The sequence below is a fragment of the Eucalyptus grandis genome, chromosome 1 (genome assembly GCF_016545825.1).
Source record: "Eucalyptus grandis isolate ANBG69807.140 chromosome 1, ASM1654582v1, whole genome shotgun sequence".
NCBI lineage: Eukaryota > Viridiplantae > Streptophyta > Magnoliopsida > Myrtales > Myrtaceae > Eucalyptus > Eucalyptus grandis.
In genome coordinates this window covers 30,032,146-30,058,616 of record NC_052612.1, presented here as the reverse complement: position 1 = coordinate 30,058,616, position 26,471 = coordinate 30,032,146, and the positions used below count along the sequence as shown (strand labels likewise).

The following is a 26,471-nucleotide window of genomic DNA, read 5'->3' as shown; positions in this document are numbered from 1 at the left end:
TATTAGATATATGTTTCACCTTAGAACGAGAGTGGTGTCATGGTGTAGTAAGAGGCAACCAATAGTGTCACTGTTAACCACAAGAGATGAGTGCAAAGCAGTAGTAATGAGTGCTCAAGAAAGGACGTGGATAAAGCAACTTATGTAGATCTACATCGACCTATTAAATACCCCCGTAAAGCTTCATTGCAAAAATCAAACAATCATATGATTGGTGGAGAACCCAATCTTTCACGCAAGAACTAAGCATGTAAAAGTACATTATTACTTCTTGCATGAAAAAGTATTGCTAGAGAGATAGAGATGGAGTACGTAAAGACAAGTGATCAAGTTGTAAATATTTTCACCAAAGGATTTGGGATCATGAAGTTTGAAGAGTTCCAAAAGTAACTCGGCATGATCGCTACAACTTCATTGAGAAGAGTAGTTGGTAAGGGAGAATATTGAAGAAAAAGATTCACCTCCTCTCTTTTCCATAGAATCTTTGATGTTTCTAAGGGGTGAACCACTTATATTTAGAACGTTTAAAAGGGGTTGCACCGGTAAGCTCTAGAACTATCTAAGAGGGGTGAATCACTAAAATCTAGAATGATCTGGGGGTTTGAAACACCTTCTTGTGAAGACGAGCCAAGCACTCTCGTTTGTATATGTGTAAGAAGATCTCCCAACCAATATTGCAAAAAGTGCCTCTAATAAAGTGTGTTATCTTCAATTGTGTTTGCGCTCTTTCTCAAAGAATTAGTCAAAACTTAAATTTCTAGAGCAAGCACCTTCATGTAATTGTGTATAATCAAAGCAAGACATTATTTCCAGATTTTATGACATTTAGCAGGCAGGAATAATTTTCGCCTCAGACCACCGCCTCCAATGGCTCGGTTGGATAAGGCTATGCTAATCCTTTGGAGTTCAAATTCCGCTGGACGCTCGGGATCTTAAGCGCGACGTCGGGGTGGTGGATCATTCACTAGCGTCGCTCCAGAGTTTACCCGCCAGCTGCCGACTATACAGGGTTCCCTGGGTACCAAAAAAAAAAAAATTCGCCTCAGCATTTAGATTATAGAAGTTTCACAAAACTCACCCTTCTCAGTTAGTTCAGTATTCTTCATGCTTTGATCTGAACTGTCTGATTTGTGATGGTAAGTTCAAAGGATCTCCATTTCTTTGATCTTGTGTAATTCACAATGAAAGAGAGTTGTGTGCAGTTCCTCATCAGGCGCCATTCTCTCTCCTCCTCCTCTCTGACAGTCTTCATTCATCAGCTGATCTGGGCTCTCTATGATCATAGTTGTTCTGGGTTTGCCAATGCACGTCCTTGAGCCACTTTTTTTCCCAGAGGTGTTGAACTCTCGCCCTGTTATAGAAACGGAGCGACTGCCTTGTCTTTATCTGCAACTGTTGCTCTGCATGCTTGCGAACAAGGTACCGCTAAGCGTTGCATATTCATACGGGGTGGATCCAAAACCATTTGATAATACATCTGATAAAATAGGCGACGCGATTTGCACAAGGCCCAAGCCTATTCAGGAAACCAGGCCAAGCTCGAACGCCAGAGCCGGATCCATCGTAGCCGAAGGTGACCACCGCCCCCCCAAAAGAATGTCAGAGCATGTCCGAACTGCCTGGTTACGCAGCTTTGGAAAGAGAATTTCAATAAACATCCTAAAGACTTCCTCAATCAATAAGAATCAGTCAATTCAATCTTCATCGTAATGAATGTATCAGCCAAGGTTCCTCGATGTAATAGGTGACATGGATGAGCTTTGGAAACAATTTCGGTTTTGGGGAGATTATAATAGAGTCATCGCCATTTCCAGGAGATTAATATCTAGTGAACTACAATTCTATTCCAAGGTAATGAATCTTTATTTAAGGGACTATTTGTTTTAAGGAAAACTATTTTAGGGAAATTGTTTTCCGACTTTCCGATGAGTGAATGACAGAAAACTAATTGATCTACAAAAAACGTTCGTCATATATTGATAACAACAAATTCAGATTTGGGAGAAATGGCTTCTTCTTTTAAAAGAAGGAAATTTCTTTCCCTAAATCACTAAATAAATCAAAAATAATTATTTTCCTTTAAAATGATTTTTATAGAAAGCATTTATTTTGAATGAAACAAATGCATCCTAAATGAACAAATTGATCGGAACTTCTCATATATAACCCCTGACAGCCTATTGTCCACGCTTACGTGCTCAATGTTTTTCACTCATGTCCCATGAGTCTTCGCCAGTCTTTGAATTGCCTTGTCCTTCGTCCAAAAAAAAAAAAAAGAATTGCCTTGTCCAACGTAGCCAACAATTTTTCATTTCTCCCAAGCATCATAATTTTGAATTCTACTGATCTTTTGAAACGTTTTATTCTGTTTTTCTGAGGTCCCTCTTAATTTTGCTCGGAGAGGCTGCAGCATGAATTGTGGCTTTCACTTTTTGACCTCTCTCATTATGTATCTAGAGAGGCGACGAAGATCATTAAACACGAGTGATTTGCTTGATCACCATTAAAACTTTTTTTTTCTTCAATTTTCTCCGCCATAATTGTTTTCACTGGAGACTTAGTTTGGTGGGTTTAGAGAAGATTTATGATTTTGTTCAAGAAAAGACCCAATGGCACATCTTCTTCCTCTTGCACTATCACCCAGCTGCGCCAACGTGCGTAGTAACTACAAAAGGAAAAAGTTGGTTTTGCCAGCTTTATTGGAAATGACTAAATTACCTCTGAATTAGATGATGAAATTGAAAAAGGACAATTAAAATAGGGTGGGACTATTTCGGCCCATTCCTTGGCTAAGAGCCTATTTATTAACCATTTTGTTCTTGAAAATAATTTATACTTAAAAATTATTTTTTTCGAATTTTATTCTCTATATGAGTTTTTGAACATTCGAATGTATTTGGTAATATACAAAATTTAAATTCTCAAAATACAAAAAAAATAAAATAAGAATGCATTTGATACGACTCACAAATTGTGATTGAAAATTTCTTTTAATATTTAAATGATTTTATGAGATTTTTTTTCTTTTCTTTCCTTTCCTTCTTCTTTGTCCTAACTCCTCTAGTTAGTCACTAGACTTAGGGGAGCCCCACCCAACCAAGGCCAAGCTGACCTGTTGTTGGCCAGCCATGCTAGAAGAGGAAGAAGTAGATAAGAAAAGAGAAGAAATGGAGATGGCTAGATTCAAGAATTGTTCCCAAAAACAAAAAATTAAAATGTGTTTGTTTCACTAAAGACTTCATTATGAAAAAGTGACTTATTTCTTACTAGTGGTTTTCAACTCATGGAAAATGTTTCTATACATCAATTAGTTTTCCATCCTCTAAACATCGGAAATTCAAAAAACAATTCCCCAAAAAATAGCTCTCCTTCAAATAAACATATTCTAGAATCAAGTTAATTTGGTAGGATTACTGCTGTAGAGGGAGGTAAGAGAGAAGAGTTAAGTGGAGTTGGTCAAAGAAGAGGGTGAAAATAGTCCCAACTGGTTTTTGATAGCCATTTACAATTGTTAACGCATTTTTCTTATTAGGGACTTTCAAAAGGTTTACATGTGAGAAAATCCTCCGGCAACGTGGACGTGTACATGTGAAATTAATAATCTCTTAACAAAACTGATTGACAACAAGATGCAACTTAAAATAATAAGACAAACTCATGCAATGCTCTAAACGAGTTTAAGGAAAACTAAGCATTTGTTACCTACGATGTTTTAGTGTACTAATAAATATATAGTTATTTCAAATCAAACGAACTTTAACAATAGGTCTAAACAAACGCCTAGTAAAAAAGAATAAATATGAAAATATCTCAAACCAATCCGCTCGAATCATAGAGATACAAACAGAAGTCCAAATGCTACTAGTAGTAAATAAGCCTAGTTGGTAACTTAGTATTATATCAAAATGCCGCCGCTCTTCTGGAGATTTGCTTGCGCCATTACCTCTATACTTGGAAAACAAAAAGAAAAAAAGAGATGGTCCTACGCGATCTCATCTTTTTCCTCAACTGACTGCAACTTGGGCGGACAAAAAGCTGGGATGTAAGGAGTCCTGGCTGGAGGATTTGGTTTTTGAGTGCTTGAGAACCTCTACAGCTTCGTCCACTTTGTCAGTGAGTGACTCGGGAGACTCCAGAAGCAGAAGCAGCTCCGAGTTGTCCATCTCCAAAAGCATCCCAGTAATTTTCGCAACAAGATCGGGCTGCAAGTAGACATAAAACACTATAAGTACCTGTGCTGTAATGTTCAAGTGGAGTTTTAAACCGACAGCAGATACATGTATGAATAAGCTTGAGAATAAGTCATGCCAACCAGGGCAACCTAATTGAAGTTTTGGATTCCTGTAGAATCTACGTCATTAACTGACTGCAGCACATCATCCTCCAGCAACATGGAGGTCATTTAGTAAATTGGAAGTCATGGTTGTTTTGGGCAAAGCAAACCTTTCGAGCTATTACTTGATTAAATTTTTACCTTGTGTTTCTGGACTAGTGGGTACAGACGCTCCCCGAGTATCTGTTTCTGCTGCTCCGGGGATGCAGCAGCAAGCATGCTACTTAGCATTTCAGTTCCTTGTTGACCAGATCCAGCAGAACCAGGAACAGAAGAGGTGACCCCTGCTCCATTGTTTGCCTCGCGAGAATGACCATTTGGCACATATCTAGCATTCCTTCCACGCTGCAGTTCATAGGAATGCAAAATTTACGATACGTACCGCATACAACAACCAGAGAAGCAACTACAAGTCTACAAACATGATGGTCTTTGAACATCATCTCTTAGACACTTCTTAAAGGGAAAATTGTGGCTCCAACAGTGTTGATATCTCTAAAAATCTTTTCATCTATATATGCAATAGTCATTAAACTCTGAGAGTCAATTCAAGGGATGTAAATTCAAGTACCAAGTAATTCAATCAAGAACCTTCATATGGACATGAGCCAAATCTCTGGCAAAATAAATCTGCTTTAAAGCTCTATGATATCAAATAGCACCTACTGCTTGGTGGTTTCAATAATGTCTCATCTCAAATAAGTGATGTGATGGCAGAAGTGAAAATTTGCAAAACCAAATCATCCACATTATATTGTTAGACATTAAAGAGAGCACCTGATTATTGTTTGAATCTTTTCCAGAGGCTACATATTGAGTCGACTGCTGCAAGGGTGGGATGTGTGGCGCTGACTGAGCAATGCCACCATTTATCCTTCCTCTGTTGTTTCTGTTCTCTCTTGGAGTGCTAGGAATCTGGAAAGTAGAAGCCTATGATTAATCAACAGATAGGAAGTAATTCAGGTTTCCTTTGCGAACACAAACAAATCATTAAACAATGTGAAAGATAAAGAAATTATTTTGTCCAACATTTCCTTCACAACATTTACAACATCACTAAATGGCACTTGTTCTTACAACTGGAAAAGAAGAAGGTTGAAAGCCTGGTCTAGCTGGGTGAGGAAAGCCAGGACTCCTCCAGCCTGGCCTCAGTCCTATTGGTTGATACATCAAACTCGGGCGTGAAGTTCCTTGAGAAATAAGACTAGAAGGAGCTGTGTAGTAAAGAGGATATCCACCAGGAATAACAGCAGTTGAAGCTCCTGCTAGTCCAGGTATTTGATGCGTATATTGAATCTGCAGATGTGCTTGCCTTTCCTCTTTCCTTTGAGCAATAGCCACATATAATGGCTTTCCATGAAACATGTAACCTGCAAAAACATCCCAGAAGAAAGAATTCAAAGCTTTCGATGGAATCAAGCAAATAAACCAGCCCAACAGTAACGGTTTGTTATTATGCAAACTATTAATTATCTTGCACGATCCAAGCTTCTAACAAAGAACTAAAACTGAAAATGATGTGACCTTAGGTTTTTAATGAGGCATACCTTTGTTATGAGCCACCTTATTTCAGGAAAACAGAAAAGAAAAAAGAAAATTAAGGACAGAGAGTGTAATCTCTGATTAAAGTATTCATCTACGATTAAGTAACAACTTAACATGCTTAACAGGGGGGTGAAAAAAAAGGTAAAACAAGATAATATGGGTAAGTAATACATATCAATCTTCTCGAAATGGATCTTTTATATAAGCTTACATTCTGTCCAAACCTAATGTTTTATGCGGCATTGCTACAGAATGAAAACTAACAAAAAGAACACCAACATCACATCCTCTGTTTTCCCAGGTAATTTGAATTGTTACTATTGAACAGAAGAACCACCATATGGCATATACATCTTCCTCCTATAAAATTATTGTTTCATAATTTTGAGTTTCAATCATATTTAGATTGTCTAGCCATGATGCAGATGTAGTGACCAGTATTCTGGATAACAAGGTCAAACTTGGTTTTAAAGAATTATTAATCTGAAACTATGACCCCAGATGGTCCCTGCTCATGAAACCTCATGTTACAGAGAGGAAAAGAAAATTCTTCAAGCTCAAAATATAAGGTGGACTCCGTCATTAGTGATCATGAAAAAGGATGGCATTTCGAATTTTTCACTCATTAAATAAACAAGATAGACTCTTACCATAGAAACTATTTACAGCTTTATTGGCCTCCTCTGGAGTGGAGAAGCAAACAAACCCAAAACCCTTGCTTAATCCTTTGTCATCTCGCATCACTTTTGCAGAGATAATCGTGCCACACTGACTGAAGTGTTCTCGAAGATGCTCATCAGTGACATTATCATCAATATTCTTGATATAGACATTCGAGTCCTAAAATATGAAGCAAAACAATCATATGTAAATGAAAAATGACAACATACTACCGAAGCTAAAGAAGCAACTGCATTATATTCTACCTTGTACTTGAGAATTCGCTCTTTTCGTCTCTCCTCAAACTGCCGACGTAGTATTTCACTGCGTTCAGACCTTTTCTGTGCCCTGGCTACGTACAGAACTTTCGAGCCTGTTTTGCACAAGAGCATATAATTTAGAAAGGCAGACTGTGCATAATCCTCTACTAAGCTTCTTTGAGAACTGTAGCTTACCAAGCTGTGTTTCATTCAGAGTCTCTGTAGCTTTTTTGGCATCATCAGGGTTTTCAAAATTCACAAAGCCAAAACCTCTTGAGGTTCCATCATCATTCTTTGCAATGACCCAACTAGTCACCTTTCCAAACTCAGAAAATTTCTCCAGCAAAACCTCTTCTGTGACCTCTGGATCAAGATTCTTCACATACAGATTCGTATATTTAGCATCAGCAGTCAGCAAACCACGATCACTCTTCCTCACAAATTTCGCCACATAGCTGTACAACAGAATTACCATAACCAGTTGAGAAACAAGAGACAGATGAGCTTCAGATAATGCTATCTTCCACCAAAATGAAAAATTGTAATCCAATGCTGAAAGAATGAAGAAAGGAACTACATACATCTTCTTGCCTCCCATGTCCGAGCCATTTAGATTTTCTATAGCGGCATTAGCAGAATCCTCACCATCAAATTGTACAAAGCCATGCCCTCTACTCTTCCCATCATCAGACATGGCTACTTTGCAAGACAAGATCTCGCCAAATTTCTTAAACACATCTTTCAGTCCAACGTTATCAACCGAATCAGCTAAGTTCTGATCACAAATATGCCAAGTCATTAGGAAAAGGTCTATTCAATGTACACACGTGACAAGTATGCACAAAATTCTATAAACAGAAATTGAAAGCTTGTACCTTTACAAATACATTTGCTTTTCCATTTTTCCTTGCATCAGGATCACGACATGACCAGGCAACCCTGATCACTTTCCCATGCAGCAAAGTGTGGTTCTTAGTCTCAATAGCACGTGTTGCTGTCAAACGAGAGCACAGTTATTATCAAAAAATTGTGACAACACTGGTACTTTCACAATACTATCAGTAAGATGACCACAAGCAGCACATCAGAAGTAACAAATGTATAGAACACTTCTTCAGTTAGATCCATCAAACAAAATTAGAAGTGAGACACACTAATTACAATTGATAGGTTCCAAAAGCAGTCCAACTCTTCCTCACAAATATTCCAATTTTATTTTTTTTATCAAATCCTTCCAGTTTTTTTTTTCTTTTAGTCAACCAACAAAAGAGGGAAACAAGAAGGCAAACTTTTAGGAATAAATGTTTATTAACTCCACGCTCTGTGCAGATGTACTTCAAAAAGAACTGATTAGGCAAACAGTATGCAGCAGTAGAGCTTGATAGCTACATCATAATTCTGAATGTCTAAAGATCAATAAAGGCCTCCAACTCTCCTGGCAGTTTCTCAGTGAAAATACAGAAATTTGCCTCAGATATGCTGCACATACATACACATGCACAATTATAATTTCAGATATACACATTTCATGGGTGCTCCATAATTCTTCTGCAACATCCAATTATTTTCAAATATAACAACCTTAAAAAACATCCGTGCGCGTATCTAGATAAACATCACAAGCCCATCAAGCATTGACCTGTGTACATGGTGAGATCGCACTCGACAAAATTAAAAAAATCAATGCAGATCCAAATCCCGGCCACTAAAAGACGTTCATATGTAATAATAATAATAATAATAATAATAATAATAATAAATAAACATCGGCCGAGTTAACTACAAATCCAAAATTGTTTTGTCGAATTCAGGACTGAACCAGACAAGAAAAAACAACGTGTGTTCTGGCAAATCAGAATCGATGGGAACATTATTCAATGAGAAAACTCTTTATCTCAACAGCCGAGTGCACTGATCATCTTTGGTTCATCATAAAATATAAGATAAAAAAACAGCCAATTGCAATGACAGAAATATGACCGATTTGCTCCCGCCAATCAATTTTCTCTCTTTTTTCTCCCGTCGAATCCCCGACATTGCTAGAATTACCGATGATACAAGAAAGCAACCCCGAGAAAGGAATCTACATCGGATTGAATCGGGAAATCGAGAAGGGGGCCAAAAAAAGATTTTTTTTTTTGTGGGGTGGGGGTGTTACCATCGGCGGGAGAGACGAAGTTGACGTAACCGTAGCAGAGGGACCGGCCGGAGGACGAGTCCCTGCAGACGCGGACGGAGGAGAGGCTCTTGAACTCGGTGAACGCCTCGAAGAGGAGGCCGTCGGAGACGTCCGGGTGGAGGTCGCCGACGTAGAGCGACGCCGGCGCGGCCGCGGCGGCGGCGGCGGAGGAGGCGACCGTCGCTGGGACCGCCATTGTCGTTCCCCTGCCCTGCCCGTCGATCGGGTGACAAAAATCCCAACGGAGAATCGGGGAGACAGACAAAGAGCGCAATTCAACGCCTCTTGTCAGCAACGGCGTTTCCCTTCCGTTTCGGCAAGCGCTGCGGTTTCACAGAGAGAGAGAGAGAGAGAGAGAGAGTGATGGAATGAATGAATGAATGAATGGGGATTGAATGCTGCTGCTGGGAAAGAGGGAGAAGTGGATTGGATTGGTGATGCGGGGGGGTTAGAGAGAGAGAGAGAGAGGGTGAGAAACGTGGAGAGAGAGAGAGAGAGAGAGAGAGATGGTCTGTGCTTTTTGCATGGACGCAGGGAGGAAGAGGTTGAACCGTTGGCTGGCTGGCTGGCTGGCTATAAGAGAGAGAAAGAAGAGAGAGAAGCAGAGAGAGACGACGGAAGGAGACGACGTTCGGAAGCAGCGCGTGCGGTCCACCTTCCCACGGGCAGAAAAGAACGACCGAAAACTGCAAAAAAAAAAAAGGAGAGAAAAAGGAAGATGGGTCTTTTTTGGGAATTATGGACTTTTTAAGGATATTGTGGATTTCGTTTTTATTCTATTTCCCTCTCGAAGAGGTACTATATAAACAGTTGGCTTATTTGGAGTTTACCCTGATTTTGTTCTTCTTTTGGCTTTTTCCCCCCTCATTTGGGTTAGTGAAAGGATAGGTTACATCTAGTCATCTAAATTTCTAGATAAGATAAAACTGAATAATATATAATATGATATGATATGATAAGAAATTTAAGAAATTTTGTTATATTATATCTAATTTAGTAAATCACAATAATAAAATTGAATATATTTATTTCATATTATATTCATTATTTGGTATAAACAACGTATCGGTGTAAATGAATATAAAAGTTGCACAAATAGAGGTAGTAAGAAACTCTCACAGCACTATTGCCTACTTTATATTTATTTGCTCATTTTTATTATCTTTTATTTCTTTTTTCCTTCCATCATTCTCTAATCAATTTCTTTAAATCGTAAACTATACTAATATACCTAAAATATGCAATAAACAATCATTGATATGATATTGATAAGTCTCCTTTTACATTATTCCCTACTAAACAATCAACAAGGCCACGGTTTATTAATAAATAAATAAAGGAATTTACTTTAAAATTACTTGAGATTGTTACAATGTGATTTATTAAATTCCTATTGCATTTCAAGATCAAACTATCATAGTTTTACAGCAAGACAAATTCCTTTTCTATTCAAAATAAGTGCCATGAATGCTTAAATATTGCCTACTTCTTAAATGAAGGATCTGACCATTTTTAGTATTTATGACCACAATCACATTTTTTGTTGGAAAATTCATTCTTATCTCCTTGAATTTTGGAGGTCATGCATATTAACTCATACTTAAAAATAGATGTTTTGCTTCTCGAACTTGCATTTTATTACGACCATCTGTCCAATTAAACTTTATCACATGCATATCTTGTGTAGAGATAAGATGTAATTTCTCCTTAAATATTTATGAAATTTACTTCTTCGTCCTTATTTCCAATAAGTGATTTATAAAGTACAAGAAAAGGCAAATCATCTACATTAAATTACTCATTTTAAGAAAATACATTACATATAAAACGAGCGATTAACAAGATACCGTTCTTATAACATGGTCGGAACACTTTTCAGCCTAAAAATTCTTTTTAAAAAAATTCCATGATAGCCCATATAAATTGTCAAGACATAACTCTTTTTTCATTCACTGCTATCAAATAGATAAAAAGAAAAAATGAATCGTGGAAAACATTCCTGTTCATTAGTACTTGAGATTCTTATGTAGTAATCCCTTAAAACTCCTCAGACATTTCAAAAATAAGTACGTTAAAATTCTACAACAATTTAAGTCATATTTTCAAAGTTAGATCAAATCGTTCAAGTATTTGGTTTCATTTGTTTTGCGGAAAATAAATAATTTAAAAATATTTTCACAAAAATGATTGTTTCTATCGCTTAAAAAATTTAGTTAATGAAAAATACTTTCATTATCAACAATAATTTATATCTAAATATTTTCATGGATTATGAAAAAAAAATCGTTTATTTATTTTTGTAAACATTACAATTAATCATTTTATGAAAATATTTTTCAAATCGATCACTTTTTTGCAAAATAAAGCACCCTTACATACTTATTACAAACATCTAAAATTGTGTTTTATTCTTTTTCATTACACATAACGCGTGACTGCTTTGAACCAATGTTGATATAGACAACCAAAAAATCTTTGTATTAATTGAAATCACCTCAATTAAACAAAGCAAATCGAGACACAACCTTCCCAATCTCTGGTCAGCAAATCTTCATCTTTAATGAAGCAATCTGGCAATTAATGAGTATTATTCAGCGTAATCTCTTAAAGAAAATTTATTTTGGAATATGTTGAAAAGTGTCCTTAAGGCTTGAACTTGCATTTCGTTCAATCGTTAAGCTACTTAACCTTTTCATCATTGAGATGATCGGCTTAACAGTAAATAGATCACCAATCTTTTATGAAATTGCAAATTCGATTTCACTTTATGAGTAAATCTCTAAACAACTAATGTTGCATTATCAAATCTCGTTATACCTCATGTTTGGAGAGATCCCGACTATTAACATTTTGGTGGGGCTACATTGATGGATTTAGCTACCTCGAACATTCCACAAAGGTTGTGAAACTTTTATGGTAATGCTTAGAGGGGGTGCTTTAGCATCGCTTCTTTTCATCCTTTTACTTGTTAAAAAAAAAAAAAAAACAAAAGCTAGTTAATTTTTTAATTGGCATGTGTAATTAGTGTGACTTCAGGAAGCAAAGTACAATGTCTTCCTAATTTATTTTTTTATTACAAGTCTCTTTGAACGGGTGACAGATAAGCATATGTTCTTATTTAAAGCCAGATCAGAGAAATTTTTCTTAAATTAGTTCATTAGTTTTACAATTTTCCTTTTACAATATTGTATAGCGTTTTCCTAATTGAATATTTTAATCTGGTAAGTCCCAGGTGAATGTTGGCAGTTTTGCCTTTTTGGGGAGATATATATATATATATATATATATATATATATATATATATATATATATATATGTATGTATGTATAGACACTATTCAATTAAACTTGGAGCAAAAGGATATGTTGAATTTATTAATGTGGTAAGTTCTAAGTAGAAATTGCACTTCTATTACCACCCAAGTCATATTCATGGCAAATGCTAATGAAATTAATTAATTTAAAGGTTAATAATGACCATAGCAAAACAAAATGCAAGTTTGAGTAGAGACTCAATATTTTTTTTCTTTCGATTTCAGTATTTTACATATGCCTACCAAATAGATTAAATGAAATACCGTACATTATTATTGTTACATATAAAAGTGTCTTCCGTTTTGTGAATAGGTTAATGTATTGTTTTATGAAGAAATTACAAAACTCGAGAGAGTTATTGTTAATCGATTGCGCAATAAATCAACTACACAATAATATCTCGATAATGTTGTAATCATAGATTATAATAAATAAAAAATTAGAAGCTCAAAATTAACTAGGAGAAACTCTTAAGTGCTCTTAAACCACTGGCAAATTGAAGTGCATGCTTTATCCGATTTATGCATAAAATAATTAATACTATTCACGGCAATTTATGGCAATTTACTTTGTATGAATAATTAAAGCTGTAATGTAACACCCGTTACTCTATTACGTTCAACATTTTAATATCAAAAGCATAATAATAAGATATCGTAAAATAAAAAATTTAAAAAAAGAGTTCAGGCTCTTTTTTAATAAAGTATATGACTACATACTGAAGTTCCGTTGCTATAATTAGCCATTGAGTAATTAGTAATTAATCAATCAATAAATATTTAAGTTGATGAATAGACTGGTAATTATATTACAATGCATATAATTTTTCGATTATGCTGAACAGTCTTACAATATGACCACAAAAATTAATTATTTACTAGCCAAATTATTGGAATTAGATTCGAAATTTCCGTAATTATAGTAATTAGAGCGACAGAGAGAGAGGGAGAGAGAGAGAAAGAGACCCCACTGCCAAATTAGAATGAACAGGTGACGTTTGACCACGTGACAGGGAAGCATCGGTCGGGTCGTGGGGCCCGCGAATCACACGTGCAGAAGAAGAGAAGCTTTATTTGATTTTTCGTGCGGTAGATTCGCATCCCGCTGGAAGTGACGCTTTTTGTTATGCCTTTCTTTTTCTTTTTTTTTTTTTTTTTGAGTAATTATTTATTTGTATCTCCATTTTCTCTCTCTCTTTTTTTTTTTTTGTGGGTATTATGACGACCGCGATGATCGTGTCGCGGCGTTCTATTCATGTCGGTTCGGTCGACACCGAGAACTTGAACGTGACTGTTAAAATGCATTTTCAAATGAAAAGAAATACATAAAAATTAAAATGATGTATGAATCACTTATCTAATTCAAATTGAATTGCACTTTTGTCGAGTTTGTGTTTTCTTTCAGTGAATTTGTACCATATTCTCATATAATGTCGAGAATTGTCATTCCAATTTAGATAAGGTTTTAGATGTTGAACATGATTAATTGAAACTGCTTGACACTTAATGAAATTAAGTGTACTTGGCAAAACTAATAAGTTTTGACTTAACTGACTATAATTAATCGAAACCCCACTTAATAGATTAAGTGAATGAGTTACTTGTCAATTTCATTAAGTGCCAAAACATTCGGCATTCAATTAGATTAATTCTGTTTGATAATTATATTTAATTTCAACTTGAAAGATTTAATTTTAAGAAAGCTCACTTAGGGGTTTGAGTAACCACGGGAAACCCTTGTGTGGTTTGGTCCTATTACAAGTTTTCTCCAAACCTAAACAAGTTAGATCACTTTCGTTTTCACACACCAAATAAGTTTGCAATTAAGTCAGAAGAACACCGTCCATATTAGGATTAAGGGGTTCACACGAATTACTTCCGTGTCATCTATCCTCAAGTGGTTACACCAATGTGAAAATTGACTTTTAAGACTTCATGCTTCTCGAGAAATAAGATTTTAATCGATTTAACACTTGAAACCATCTTCCCAAGGCTATTACCTCCTTTTTTTTTTTTTTTGGACAATAACGGAAACACTTCATTAAGTACTTGAAAATGAGAGTCCCAATACATGGGCGTCATTACATAGTAGATCTAACAAAGTTTGAGGAGGGGATGAAACCCAATTCATAGATAAACAATTGTTAGGTGGGCTTTCACCGTCTATCGCCACAAAATTGGCCTGTCTTGAACAATGGGCTATTTGAACTTTTGTGAAGGCCTGCAATTTTTCCTTACACTTGCTGATTATAGGCTGAACTTCCCAACTTACCTGCTGTGAGCTGTTCATGGCTTTAAGTAATGGTAATATGTCATCATTTTATGCTCTTTAAGGAAAACTTTCAATATACTTAATACATTGGGAGACTAGGATCCTAGAAAGAAGCAAGGTTTCGCAACCTTCGTACACAGTGACTTGTAAAATAGATATAAAAATTAACAATAAAAAAAATAGATATAAGAGTGCCAAATAAAATAAAATAAAATCTCAAAGGAAAACATAAAATCAAAATGAAAAAAAAGAAGATGAGTCATGATTTCTTAATTGGCAGTATTTTTCTAGATGCACATCTATATAGAGTTAAAGATTATAGTAAGAGATACCTCTATATAATAGATGCGCCTAATTTCAATGAGAGCTTAACAATTTTGCCAAGAAAAAGTAGAAAAAAAAATGATCTTGTGAAATATCATTCTATACCAAATTATAATTTGTTATAATTTTCCTTATATATAAGAGACTATGAAAATATGGTACAAATAATTAATTTGCACTATCTAAAGCCACGAGTGATAACTATTCTAAAAGAAATTAATTTTTGTTCAAGAAACACATTTTTCTATTTCTATTCCCGGAATGAATTCTAAGCAAAAATATGTATTTTTTTTTTTATACCCAGGGAACCCCGTACAGCCGGCAGCGGTGAGTAAACCTTGGAGTGATGCTAGCGGAGGATCCACCACCCCGACGTCACACTTAAGACCCCAAGCAACCGTGAAGGATTCAAACTCCTTCCTTTCGTAAGGGGAAGAGAGCCCAAACCATCGTGACCACCAAGGCAGTGATGCAAAAATATGTATTTGATACAACATAAAATCTATATTCTCAATATAGAAATTCATTTGATAATGACACTGAAATATATCCAAACAATCAACGACCTACAATGCTCCCTCTTGGACGACAAGCGGCGAGTAGCGATGGGCGACTGCCAGCAACTAGCAAAATTTCTATTTCAAGAATAAAATTCGTTTGATAACGATTTAAAATTTCTCTCAGCAACCGATGACCAACAGGCAATGCTCCCTCTCAAATGGCGATGGTGGGTGACTAGTGGAGGAGGTCGACAATAGGAGGTGGGCGGCCGACTAATAGCTAAGGCAAGCAATGCAAAGGGTTTTTATCTCATTTCTATTTCAAACATATTTTTAGGAACGGAAAAGTAGTTATGCCTTAAAATAGAATGACTATCATGCAACCCTAAGTCTCTCCCAAAATAACCACTTTCTTTTCATGCGCTACACGCACGTGTGTATGCTCTAATACGTAGCAAAGTAATATTATGATTGCCAATTCGGATGTGTAAGGTATGAATTTTTCTTCTTTTTTTCAGCCATAGGCAAACCAGTGACACTATATAATATTGTTACTTATATATTGCTATTACGTAAAAAGGTAGGGAACAACTAGATGTATATATATCATATATTTCATTCTATGTAAAGAAGAAAACCATTGTAATTTCAAAAAATTTGGTTTCAATTACAAACTCAAATTATACTACTTTAGTATCTCGTGAGCACCATGAAAGTATTTGATCAGGATCGATCTAAGACCCCACTCCATCCCTCCCGAAGATTTGCATTCTGCTGTACTTTTGAAAACGATCACGGACTTAATACTATTCAAAGATGCTCTCTTCCACTTCAGACTCGAGGCACAGACAATTTGGTAGTGGGTGTCTATTTATAAACCACTAACATTCTCTTTCCCATGATAAAGCACTACCAGGCGATACTCCTCTATTTGATGTGCGGTTTGGTCCGCTCATACCAAATATGTCATCCTACAAGCCCGCCTGGACCAGCGATCGCGTCCCAGCCCTTTTGTCCCGGCAATTACCCCATGCCCCTTGTTTGATCAAGTACAAAACCTAATTCGTCCACGTATAATCAGAGAAAAACCTCCACCGCTTGTCTTTGTGGATAATCAGAGAAAAATCATCACTACAACCAAATCAGAAAAGCCTTTGTAATAAATTTGACGAGTTGATTCTTCGGCATCCATTTCGTATCTAACACGACTAAACCGCGCCAAACCAACCCAACATTTTTAAGTAATCTCCCTGCACATGACCATTTCGGCAATGGCTCTTCACATCCTTTTCACGTGGCTTGCTCTTTCCCTTCCTCTCCTCCTCCTCCAGTCGGTGAAAAACTTCAATAACGAAAAGAAGAACCTCCCTCCAGGGACTCCATCACCCCCCATCATAGGCAATTTCTACGCCACCTGCCTCGCCACTCTCTGTGAAAACACTCCAGACGGTATTGCCCCGTCATGCTCATCTGCCTCGACGGCCCTACCATCGTAATCTCCTCCCCTGAAGCCGCCGGAGAGGTCCTCGAGACCCACAACCTCAATTGTTGCAGCTGCCCGCGGCTGGTCGACTGATGATTAAAATGGACCTGAACATATGGATCGGCGTCTTGGCAATATTCACCCATCGTCATGAGCTTAAAAAAGGGATAAAACTCGTGACTCATAAAACAGATTGTCGTTAGTCAATCACCAAAAAGAAGAAAATAATCAGGTAAACATTGCCGAATATATTCAAAGTTACTTGCTTTAATTAAAAAGTTACTAATCACGTATGGATGCTAATAATTTTAGATGTATCAATAGTTATCATTGTATAGGCTTGCACCTTCCGTGTAATAGACATAGACACAAAGTGAAGTAACACATAGCAAGCATTGGAACCACCATTCGGTCAACTTAGATTCTAACTATTATATGTTTAAGTAACCACGTGGGGGTAACCATTTGCTATTTGGAGGTAGGAGTTCATTTATGAATCACTCAACAAATCACTCCTAATCGCGATGACTCTCTAATACCAATAATTTTAGATATATCAATAGTTATCATTGTATAGGCTTGCACCTTCCATGTAAAGGACATAGACACAAAGTAAAGTAATACATAACAAGCTTTGGAGCTGACATTCGGTCAACTTAGATTTTAACTATCATATATTTAAGTGACCATGTGGGGTAACCATTTGCTATTTAGAGGTAGGAGTTCATTTATGAATCACTCTGAATCACTCAACAAATCACTCCTAAGTCCTAATCGTGATGACTCTCTCTCTCTCTCAAAAAATCACTTATGTTGTTGACATAGCACCTACTCCACACCATATAAATTATACCAACGCCACATGTGCTAAAGATAATCTAACAATGTACTCAGCTCGTACAAACAAGCATCCCGACCTCCAAGCCAACTTTCGAACATAATGTGAATTCTTTAACCTGCACAGTAATCCGTCGGTACTTCCGATCTCAGCTGTTGATTCGTGAAAGTGAGATTTGTATAACTAATTATTGACTCATCGAGGTACGAGGGAGAGCACCGGGCCAAGCAGAGAATCTTTACCCCAACATTTGCCGGTAAAATCCTTTCCAGGGCATCGCATGACGAGCAGATGACAATACAGGTAAAGAGTTTCAGATAGGAGAATCAGCAGAGAATACCGCTGTAACCGGCAAATACAATCTAAAGAAAAAAGAGTACACCATCCAAGCTACATCAAGGCTCTGCCGTGTCGAAGGGAATGCATTCTTGTATTGGGGAAAAGTTGAATTAGCTGTTGGAATAAAAAGGTAGTATAGCAACGATATGTAGATTGCAAGAGAAATCGAACCAAACTGAATGGACCGAATCTGTTAATTCCACATTAAGATTGATAGAATCAAGAACAGAACACGAATACAGATTAAGGCGCGTGTAACGAATTCCATTCATTCAAATTTGCCAAGCCAACTCTGGAGTTACAATAGTCATCTCCTTCCTCCCCCAGCGCAGAATCATGGTACAATGGGTCATTTACAATTCTAGAGATGCTCCAGGAAGACTCTTTACATGGAAAGCCGAATATCTTTCGAAGCAGGACAAGCCACATACAACCCCCCCTTTTTCTCTGCGCGCCTTAGAACCCGAGGGAACTATTTATAATGCTACAAGCTATCCTTGCAGCCCCAAATAATAGCACGGGGCCCCGCCGAGACGTTAAATAAAAGATTGGTGGGGCTAATACACATTTGAAAGAATCGAATAAAGAAAGACTGAGCAAGTCTCACAAAAATGGGAACCCCATGGCTCGCGCGACGTGCATTATAAGTATTATCAATCCTATCGGCAAAAGTTCAACAAGCATGTCTCTCGAGGAGCTGCTCGTGCTCAGCTGCCCCGCATTGATGAACTCGTCCTTGCCAGATGTTACAGAGACATTTACAGACATCGAACCTGGGACAAGATGTTTGGTATGGAACAGAAATTCAAGAAGAGTGCGCTTTTTTATAAAATAATTTGAATAAGCATTGAAGAACTTACAATCATAGGGAGCCCATCCAATCCGTTGACGAGCCAAATCATACACAAAGATCTTATCTTTCAGGACAAGATCTGCATTGTGAACAGAACAAATATTCAGTCTATATTAGAAAGGTTTTTAGGTATTGTAATACCCAAATACTTCAAGTACTATTAATGATGCAAATTCAATTGACCAGCCGATAGAGCATTAGTTTGCAAGACCATAATTTCCCAACTGGATGAAATAGATGCTTAATTGACATAAGATCCTATATAAATATTATATTTTTTATCTATAAAATACTGTACATATTACCGAGCGTGAAATACCAATGAATTAAAACTAGGTGTCATGCTTTTATCAGGCCATCAACACCTAGAAAGGGCATGAAGAAGTCGAGGGGAGGAAAGCATTCCCGTGGGAAAAAGTTCAGCCACGATTTTCTGACGAACTTCATTATTTTCATTAGAAATACAGAAAGGAAGAAGAGAAATGACTGTTGTTCCATGTAATTACAATATAAGTACGGGATCCAGAAAATGCAGATGCAAGACACCATATTCGCATTTAGAAGAAGTTATCAAATCGTCACCTCCTAAAATCGAGACCCCTTCCTGTGCTTTCTCAAAACCGATGCACCATAGAGCAGCTCCTTCCTGTGATATAAAGTATCAATATAAGCCATCGGAGGCGAGTCATAATTATCCCTATTGGCCAGAAACTCCCAAGCTCCTATTGGCCAGAAACTCAAGATCTCCCCTATTGATTTCTCATATCTTAATGAAATTCCACAAAGTGCGAGAGACTTACATAAAGGGCAAGAATGAGAACTTACAGTGAAACCGACATGTATAAGATACTCTTCAGGCTTCAGCAACATAGTTGCACCACCCAAAAAGTTCAAACTAACCAGAGGAAAAGTCGCAGATAAACTGAAGGAGAGAGATTTGGAACGTATTTGTTATCAATGGATATAGGATCAAACTTGTGCCATGTATAGCATACAGCCTTAAAGATAAAAAGGTTTGAAAACTAAAGAAACAGAACCAACCTGGAAGAGACTAGAAAACACTGTCGTCCTTTGGAGATTATGGGAGTCACAGTTTGCGAAACAAAGGCGGTCATCTGCATTTAAAGAGGAAAAAGAAAAATTCAAATTGCATAGAGCTTTAACCCAATAAAGACATATTGCAAACAGAACTTTTGCAGATGAATCAAAGTTGAAATCACTGTCATCTACAGATAATGTCACTGCAGAAATAAAGTATTGTCATGTTTAGGACATTATAAACAAAGCAGGATTGTTGGAGCTATTGACTCCGATAAAGTGGAGATAGGTAGCCCAAAGATCAAAGATTAGGATGGCAGCAATGAATGTGGGATCTTGGAGAACTTTGTTGTGGTACTTAAGGTTCAAACACACCCAAACCACTAGTACTTGATATAACTTAAGTTGCGATGCATGCGCAGTTCTACCCTGATATCTAACAACCCCAATAGCAGTTGTCAGTGCCCAATCCAGGAAACGTTCATCTATCTCTTATGCTAATTGTACGCCACTTCACTTAATTTTGGATAAAGACACCATTGGAATCATTTTATGGACACTTTTCTTGAATAAAAAATAATAATAATAAGATAAGCACAATCAGCACAGAAAATTGGTGAACAACTAAGAAGATAGCCCATACAAAATAGAGTAATTAGATGGTGGGAACCTGGAAATGAAAGACTAAAGGCCTAAATAAAAACAGGTACTAAAGCAACAGCATTTCGCAGATGAAAAGCACTTTTAAACAAGTCTGACCTTACAAACCGGTTCACATCAAGTTCCTAATCCAAGATTTCTATGGGATTAAGAAGATGGGTAAATGGTGCTATAACATTGGATCTTTGCAATCCATTTAGGTTTCGAGAATTACTTGGATGAAGGCAACATTAACTTGACACACTATAACACATTCAGACAGTAGCACAAACGAGACCACAAGAAAATTTTCTTCCACACTTGCACTCCCTTTTGCTTTCTGATTCTCTACTTCCAATCCCTAGTATGTCATCTATGAAAAATCAAGCCTCCTCAAACTAATGCCTTGCAAAAGAAAAGGCCAGTGCTAGCTTCTAATGATCGAAACTCAACATTCTTTTGACCAGCCAACATTATATATGATTTACTTTTCACTGAAATAAACATAAAGCTGCACTCACAGCGTTGACAAAAGGATCAAAAGCGTCTTCCACAAGGTACGTCAACGTAGTTCCCGAATCAATAATAGTTCCCCGGTTGTTTGTCGTTGCAAACACTGCCGCATCAATTGGTAATGGCTGCCCATTGATGGCAATGCTCTGCAGATTCAAATTATAATGAGGCCTGAAATAGCACATTTGCACGGTTAGATTTCAGACTCCAGCTGAAAGAGATGAACAAATCTTCACAGGCTGGAAATCACCATCTTGCATGAGTAAAGGCACATTAGAACAAGGAAGGAGTTCCATAGGTAAGCAATCATGAGGTTTGCAATTGTAGATAACCAAACAAGACATCTCCTAAGCAAAAGAGAAATAATTGAATAGTCAATTTTAAGATAACAATATTGTACACTTCACTTCAACCCTCAAGACAGTTTCATCAGAAATTATTTTAAGTTAGCCAACAATTAAGACTCGTCAAGTGATAGCTGGAGCCAAAGTAAAGATCAGGTGACACTATAAAGACACTTTGAATTCATACCCACCCATTCCTTGCAATCAGAGCAGAACTTCTCACCAGTAAGAAACCTTTCTTAGCATCTTAATTACATTCTTCTTCCAAATTGCAAACATCCAGTTATTTCATTTTTGCCAATTGTAACCCATATGAAAATGGAAGCAGATCTAAAAGCTTAGGATCATACCATGCCTTTATAGAGAACCTTCTATAATGTGAAAAATCATAAAAGAACAATAATAGCGGAACGTGCAGAACGTGCATAATGGGTTAGAGATATATTACTCAATCCTGTGTACAATTCTCTGTGATATCACAGAGTCATGATGGCCTTCACACAAGTACATCAGAAGCCACATAATTTCACATTAGGCTCAAATATCACAAACCAGGCAAGAAGACTATAAAACATAAGCAATATGGAGGACAATTCATCAATTAAGAGTAGTCTTAGTAAAGATATATACTAAACATATCTCCAGCTTTTAATCCTTTGCCTTATTTAGTTAACAGAAACACAATGTCACAACAAAGGGAGCTGCTTCAAATTGAGTAATGGTGTTAAGTAAACATACTGGGAAGGGACAAGTGGACTGTATACGATGCTTGGCTCCAAAATCTCACCAAGAACCATGATGCCCCCTCCATTGCCATCCCCTCTCAAGCAATGAGAGAATACTTTTGGTGTTATCCCTTTCGATGACAACTGCGATATAACAGATAACTCTCCTCCCCCGAAACCGAAAATCCCATCGATCGCTTTGTCTGATTTAGTCAAGTCACCAGACTGGTAGGTGCTACACCTATTTTTCATAAAACCAGAAAAGGTGGTTAGGACCCAAGCGACAACCACAAGATGCACTACCCACAGAAGTGAGAATAATCAGAGGTCCACTTTTGTCCTGAGTCATGCTATTATGGATTAGAATCTAATGGCAATAAATTTCCTGTAGATTATGGTTACAAATCTAGCAGTATTCCTTGTACATTTACCTGAAAGGACCTCATACGAGTTTGCCTTGTTAGCACAGAAACCAAGGAAACGACAGTAAAAGTAAATGACTTTTTAGCTTGATCATTTAAGGAAATCATTCTATTGATTGAATAAATCATTTGTCAGGATAAGCCTGCCTAGCCAGTCCCAGAAATAGTAGTTTGCTGACATCAAACTCGAAGTCACATAAAACAACCATAACCTGTTTTAATTCCCAGAAAACAATACATTATAGGTTCCTGTATCTTATTAAATTCAATGATCATGTTTGAATCCAAAGTGCAGAACATAGAATTCCATAAAAGTCATGTAACCTCACCCAAAAACAATGGGAGCCGAAGAGTTGGCAATCGAAGACCCCCCCATAACCATGTCAAAATACAGCACATCAGATACGTAATGACCGGTCGTCCCACTCCCATCTCCATATTGGAAGGAGTAACTGCACTGATTACTTTGAGGAGGGCATTCACTTGACATAGTTTGAATTTGAGAAGTGCACACAGGATCTGAACAGGAAATCAAATATGACGTGGAAGAACTGGACGAATCAAAGAAACTGAGCCCGATCTGTACAATGCAAGCGGAGTCAGAACATCAGAATGTTGCTTTTGGTCTTTACAGATGCCAAAATTCCAAGGAAAATGAAAAAGAGGATATATAAATTACTCCAAGTCCACTAGTTTGGGGGCAGTCGCTGCAGGAACTGCAGGTAACCCACAATACATCACTTCCAGTATCAATCTGCACATTGAAAACCTTTGGAGGAGAGCCTAGTTTCACCTTTGTAAAATAAAGCCTGCCGATAAAGCCCACATTCACAAGGAAGATGGTCAATCCCAATTTCTGAACTTTGTATACCTATAAACAGCATTCACCAGACTTTGCACAAGAACATTTAAACTCATGGAACCAAGAAAACAAGCACGATATCGCCATTCCAAATACAGAGATTCGAGAAGCTCAACTTTCCATAATTGACAGTCAAATAAGATTAGGAGGAGAGGATATCAAAGTCCATTCATGTCCTGGCAAAGATTCTGCATAAACATGACCCTATCTCAAAATTCGAAGCCCTCATACATTTGAGCTAGTGAGAATCACCAAAGACACCAAGAATTGACCCTGTGGCAGAGGCGCTCCTTCTCAAAGAAGTCTCATCTTTCTCCCCCACGAAACCAATTGTTTTTTTCTTCCAACAGAACATAAAAATGAAAGAACTCCCCCAGTTATCTTGATATCTCACACCACTTTAATCCCAACCCCTTCAGCATCCAAGAGAAACCCACTAGAAAAATTCAACCTGCCCAATTACTAAAGATGCTCAATTACTAAAGATGCCAAATTTCACTGGTCCCCACTGTTCTCCACTTGGAGCACGAACACAAAGCAGAGAGCCTGAAAAAACAAGGACAGCAGCACAAACAAGAAAGTTACCCGATGAGAAGTGGATCAGAGGAGCCCTCGACCGAGAAGTCGACGACGCCACCGGCCACGCTCTGCAAGATTCGGGCGTGCCTGACCCGGTCCCGGGCCCGGAGCCAGTCCGGGTCGACCCGTCGGCCGAGCGGGAAGGCCCGCTGCAGGGGCAGGACGGTGGTCCGCGGGAGGGCGGCGCCGCACTGCACCACCACCGACACCGGCAGTGTCAGGGCAGCCAGGGCCAAGAAGATCAAGAACTTCGCCGGAGCCGCTAAAGCTCGCATTTTTCCGACTCTTTCCGGGTTTCCGCTTGGTGGGTTCGTGGAATTCGGAGCCCGCGGGGAGGGAAGCTCCTTCCCCTTTCAGAGGAAGCAGAGATCGAGCGTGTGTTGCCTTTGCTGCATTTGGAGAGAGAGAGAGAGAGATAGATAGAGAGAGGGTAGAGAGAGAGAGAGGAGTTACAGGAGCAGAAGAGACGTTGATTAAGGAAAAGGGCGTTAACGCAAAAAGAGAAAAATGGGAAACGGGACGCGGGGGATTATACAGAGAATATTTTAGGGAAGGAAAGGGAATTTCGGGACTTTTGAGTTGACGATGATGGCGATGATGGTGATGAGGAACGGCTTTATTTATAGAGAGAGAGAGAGAGAGAGTGTGGTGTTGCGGTTCCCTGTATTTTTCTTATCCTTACTTAAGAGAGAAGTGAGTTGGACTTGAATTTGTTTATTTATTTTCTATTTTTTTATTTGTGTGTTTATTTGACTCTATTATATTATATTTTATCTTGGTTAGGCTGGCCGCAAAATGGTTTCTTGTAGAATGTCTCGGTATTCCTACACGCACGAAGTTGACAAGGAAATCCATGATTTAATAGCGAGAATTGGACACGGTAACCCACCGTGACAACGATGCTTTAAAGTCAGATCTTAGCCTTTTAGGATTGGATTGCATTGGATTTGATTGGATCATACACTGTGTATCTCATATCCTTTGACAACCCCATGCAATTAAATTGCGTTCCCTTGAATCCATTAGTTGGATCTCGACGCGTGTAAACCATTCCAGCACATCATCTATCTAAAAAGAGAAGCATGACGATTGTCATTTTATTTTTCTTGCTAATGACAAGTATAAGGGGATGTGATTAGTGATAATTATCTTCCATTTTCTGTGTCCATTGTTATATATTTTGAATAGATTCTACATTTTCACAAGGTGAAATTTAGTCATCTTGTATGATTTCTCATTTATCTGCTCCTTTTTTTAATTTGAACTACATGAGGATAATTGGCGAAATCATTTAAGATTAAGAGTAACCGTATCACCCAAATGTCAAAATTAATTTGTTTTACTTTTCTTATTGAGCTGTACTAGGTCCTTTGGACTAACTTACCCCCACTCAATTAAACATTACTGTTCTCTAAATAAAAGCACACGAGGGCTGCTTTCGCGGAAATGAGAGGGAAATTCAGACATAAAATAAAGTGGGTGTGTCGGTAACGTGAAGCCTCGAGAAGCGCCAAATTGAGTCAAAAGGAAAGTCAAACAAGAAATACATAAAGTAATTAGCGTGCGTTTAACCAGTCACGCACGGTTCTTTGACAGAACAGAGTAGGTCCAATTGAACAAATACCCAAAAAAAAAAAACTAAATAATTTGCAACGGTAGAGTACCTACTTAGATTAACGTAATTTTATGATTAAATTAATTAAGAAAAGAAGGAAGAAGAGAAATGAATATTCCCAATTTTCTTTTGTGTTTAATATCAGCGAAAATCCCAAATCAATACATCTATATCACATTCACTTCTAAATTAACTTTTGTCTTATAAAAAAATCCCAAACTAGTATACCTATATTTTATTTATCCTCAAGCTAATTTTCATATCAATATCTCTATGTGACGTTTATTCCAAATTAACGTTTCATCATGGAAAATCCCGAATTACCAAAATCTTAATCTGGTATATCTACGAGAATTTGCTAATTTCCAATTGAAAATCCATTAAAATCCCTACTTTTGCCTCAATTTCGACTTGAGATCTTGACATGAAAATTTGTTTAGGATAACGTGGCATAGGTATACCAATTTGAGCTCTCCCGCATTTTGAAAATGTACTAAAATCTCTAAAGATTTTGACATGAAAATCTGTTTAGGGATAAATATGGCATGGGTATTACTAATTTAGGGTATTTTTTTGTGATATGAAAACTAATTCAAGTTAAATATGATATGAATATACCAAGTGATGATTATTTGTGATATGTAACTTTTTTTTTCCCGAACAAACACCGACATAAAATAAGAGGGCTTGTGTACGCTCGCTCTAAATGACATGGTAAAGCCAAACAAAAGGACTAACTAGGGAAACGACCCAGGTTGACGAGCAAGTCAAGTCAATGGGCAGCGCCCGCCACACGACGTCGCCAGGGTGTGAACCGATCCTCGTTCACACATGA

The 26,471-nt window shown here is 37.4% G+C and overlaps 2 protein-coding genes across 2 annotated transcripts; both read right to left on the bottom strand.

Annotated features, from left to right (window-relative positions):
- Window positions 1–3,769: 3,769 nt before the first annotated feature.
- LOC104438776 (polyadenylate-binding protein 7) lies at window positions 3,770–9,517 on the bottom strand. Its single transcript, XM_010051961.3, has 10 exons — window positions 8,957–9,517; window positions 7,674–7,792; window positions 7,380–7,573; window positions 6,994–7,253; window positions 6,805–6,911; window positions 6,529–6,718; window positions 5,411–5,703; window positions 5,111–5,248; window positions 4,475–4,678; window positions 3,770–4,202 (listed from the first exon to the last, which is right to left on the bottom strand). The coding sequence occupies exons 1-10, from the start codon at window positions 9,171–9,173 to the stop codon at window positions 4,005–4,007; spliced, it is 1,920 nt and encodes a 639-aa protein (XP_010050263.2). The 5' UTR covers window positions 9,174–9,517; the 3' UTR covers window positions 3,770–4,004.
- An 8,709-nt stretch (window positions 9,518–18,226) lies between these two features.
- LOC104438791 (aspartic proteinase 39) lies at window positions 18,227–24,625 on the bottom strand. The gene is made up of 10 exons (XM_010051969.3): window positions 24,028–24,625; window positions 23,260–23,389; window positions 22,910–23,160; window positions 22,172–22,399; window positions 21,098–21,260; window positions 19,941–20,014; window positions 19,725–19,821; window positions 19,482–19,545; window positions 18,907–18,978; window positions 18,227–18,819 (listed from the first exon to the last, which is right to left on the bottom strand). The coding sequence occupies exons 1-10, from the start codon at window positions 24,294–24,296 to the stop codon at window positions 18,650–18,652; spliced, it is 1,518 nt and encodes a 505-aa protein (XP_010050271.2). The 5' UTR covers window positions 24,297–24,625; the 3' UTR covers window positions 18,227–18,649.
- Between the last annotated feature and the right edge of the window lie 1,846 nt (window positions 24,626–26,471).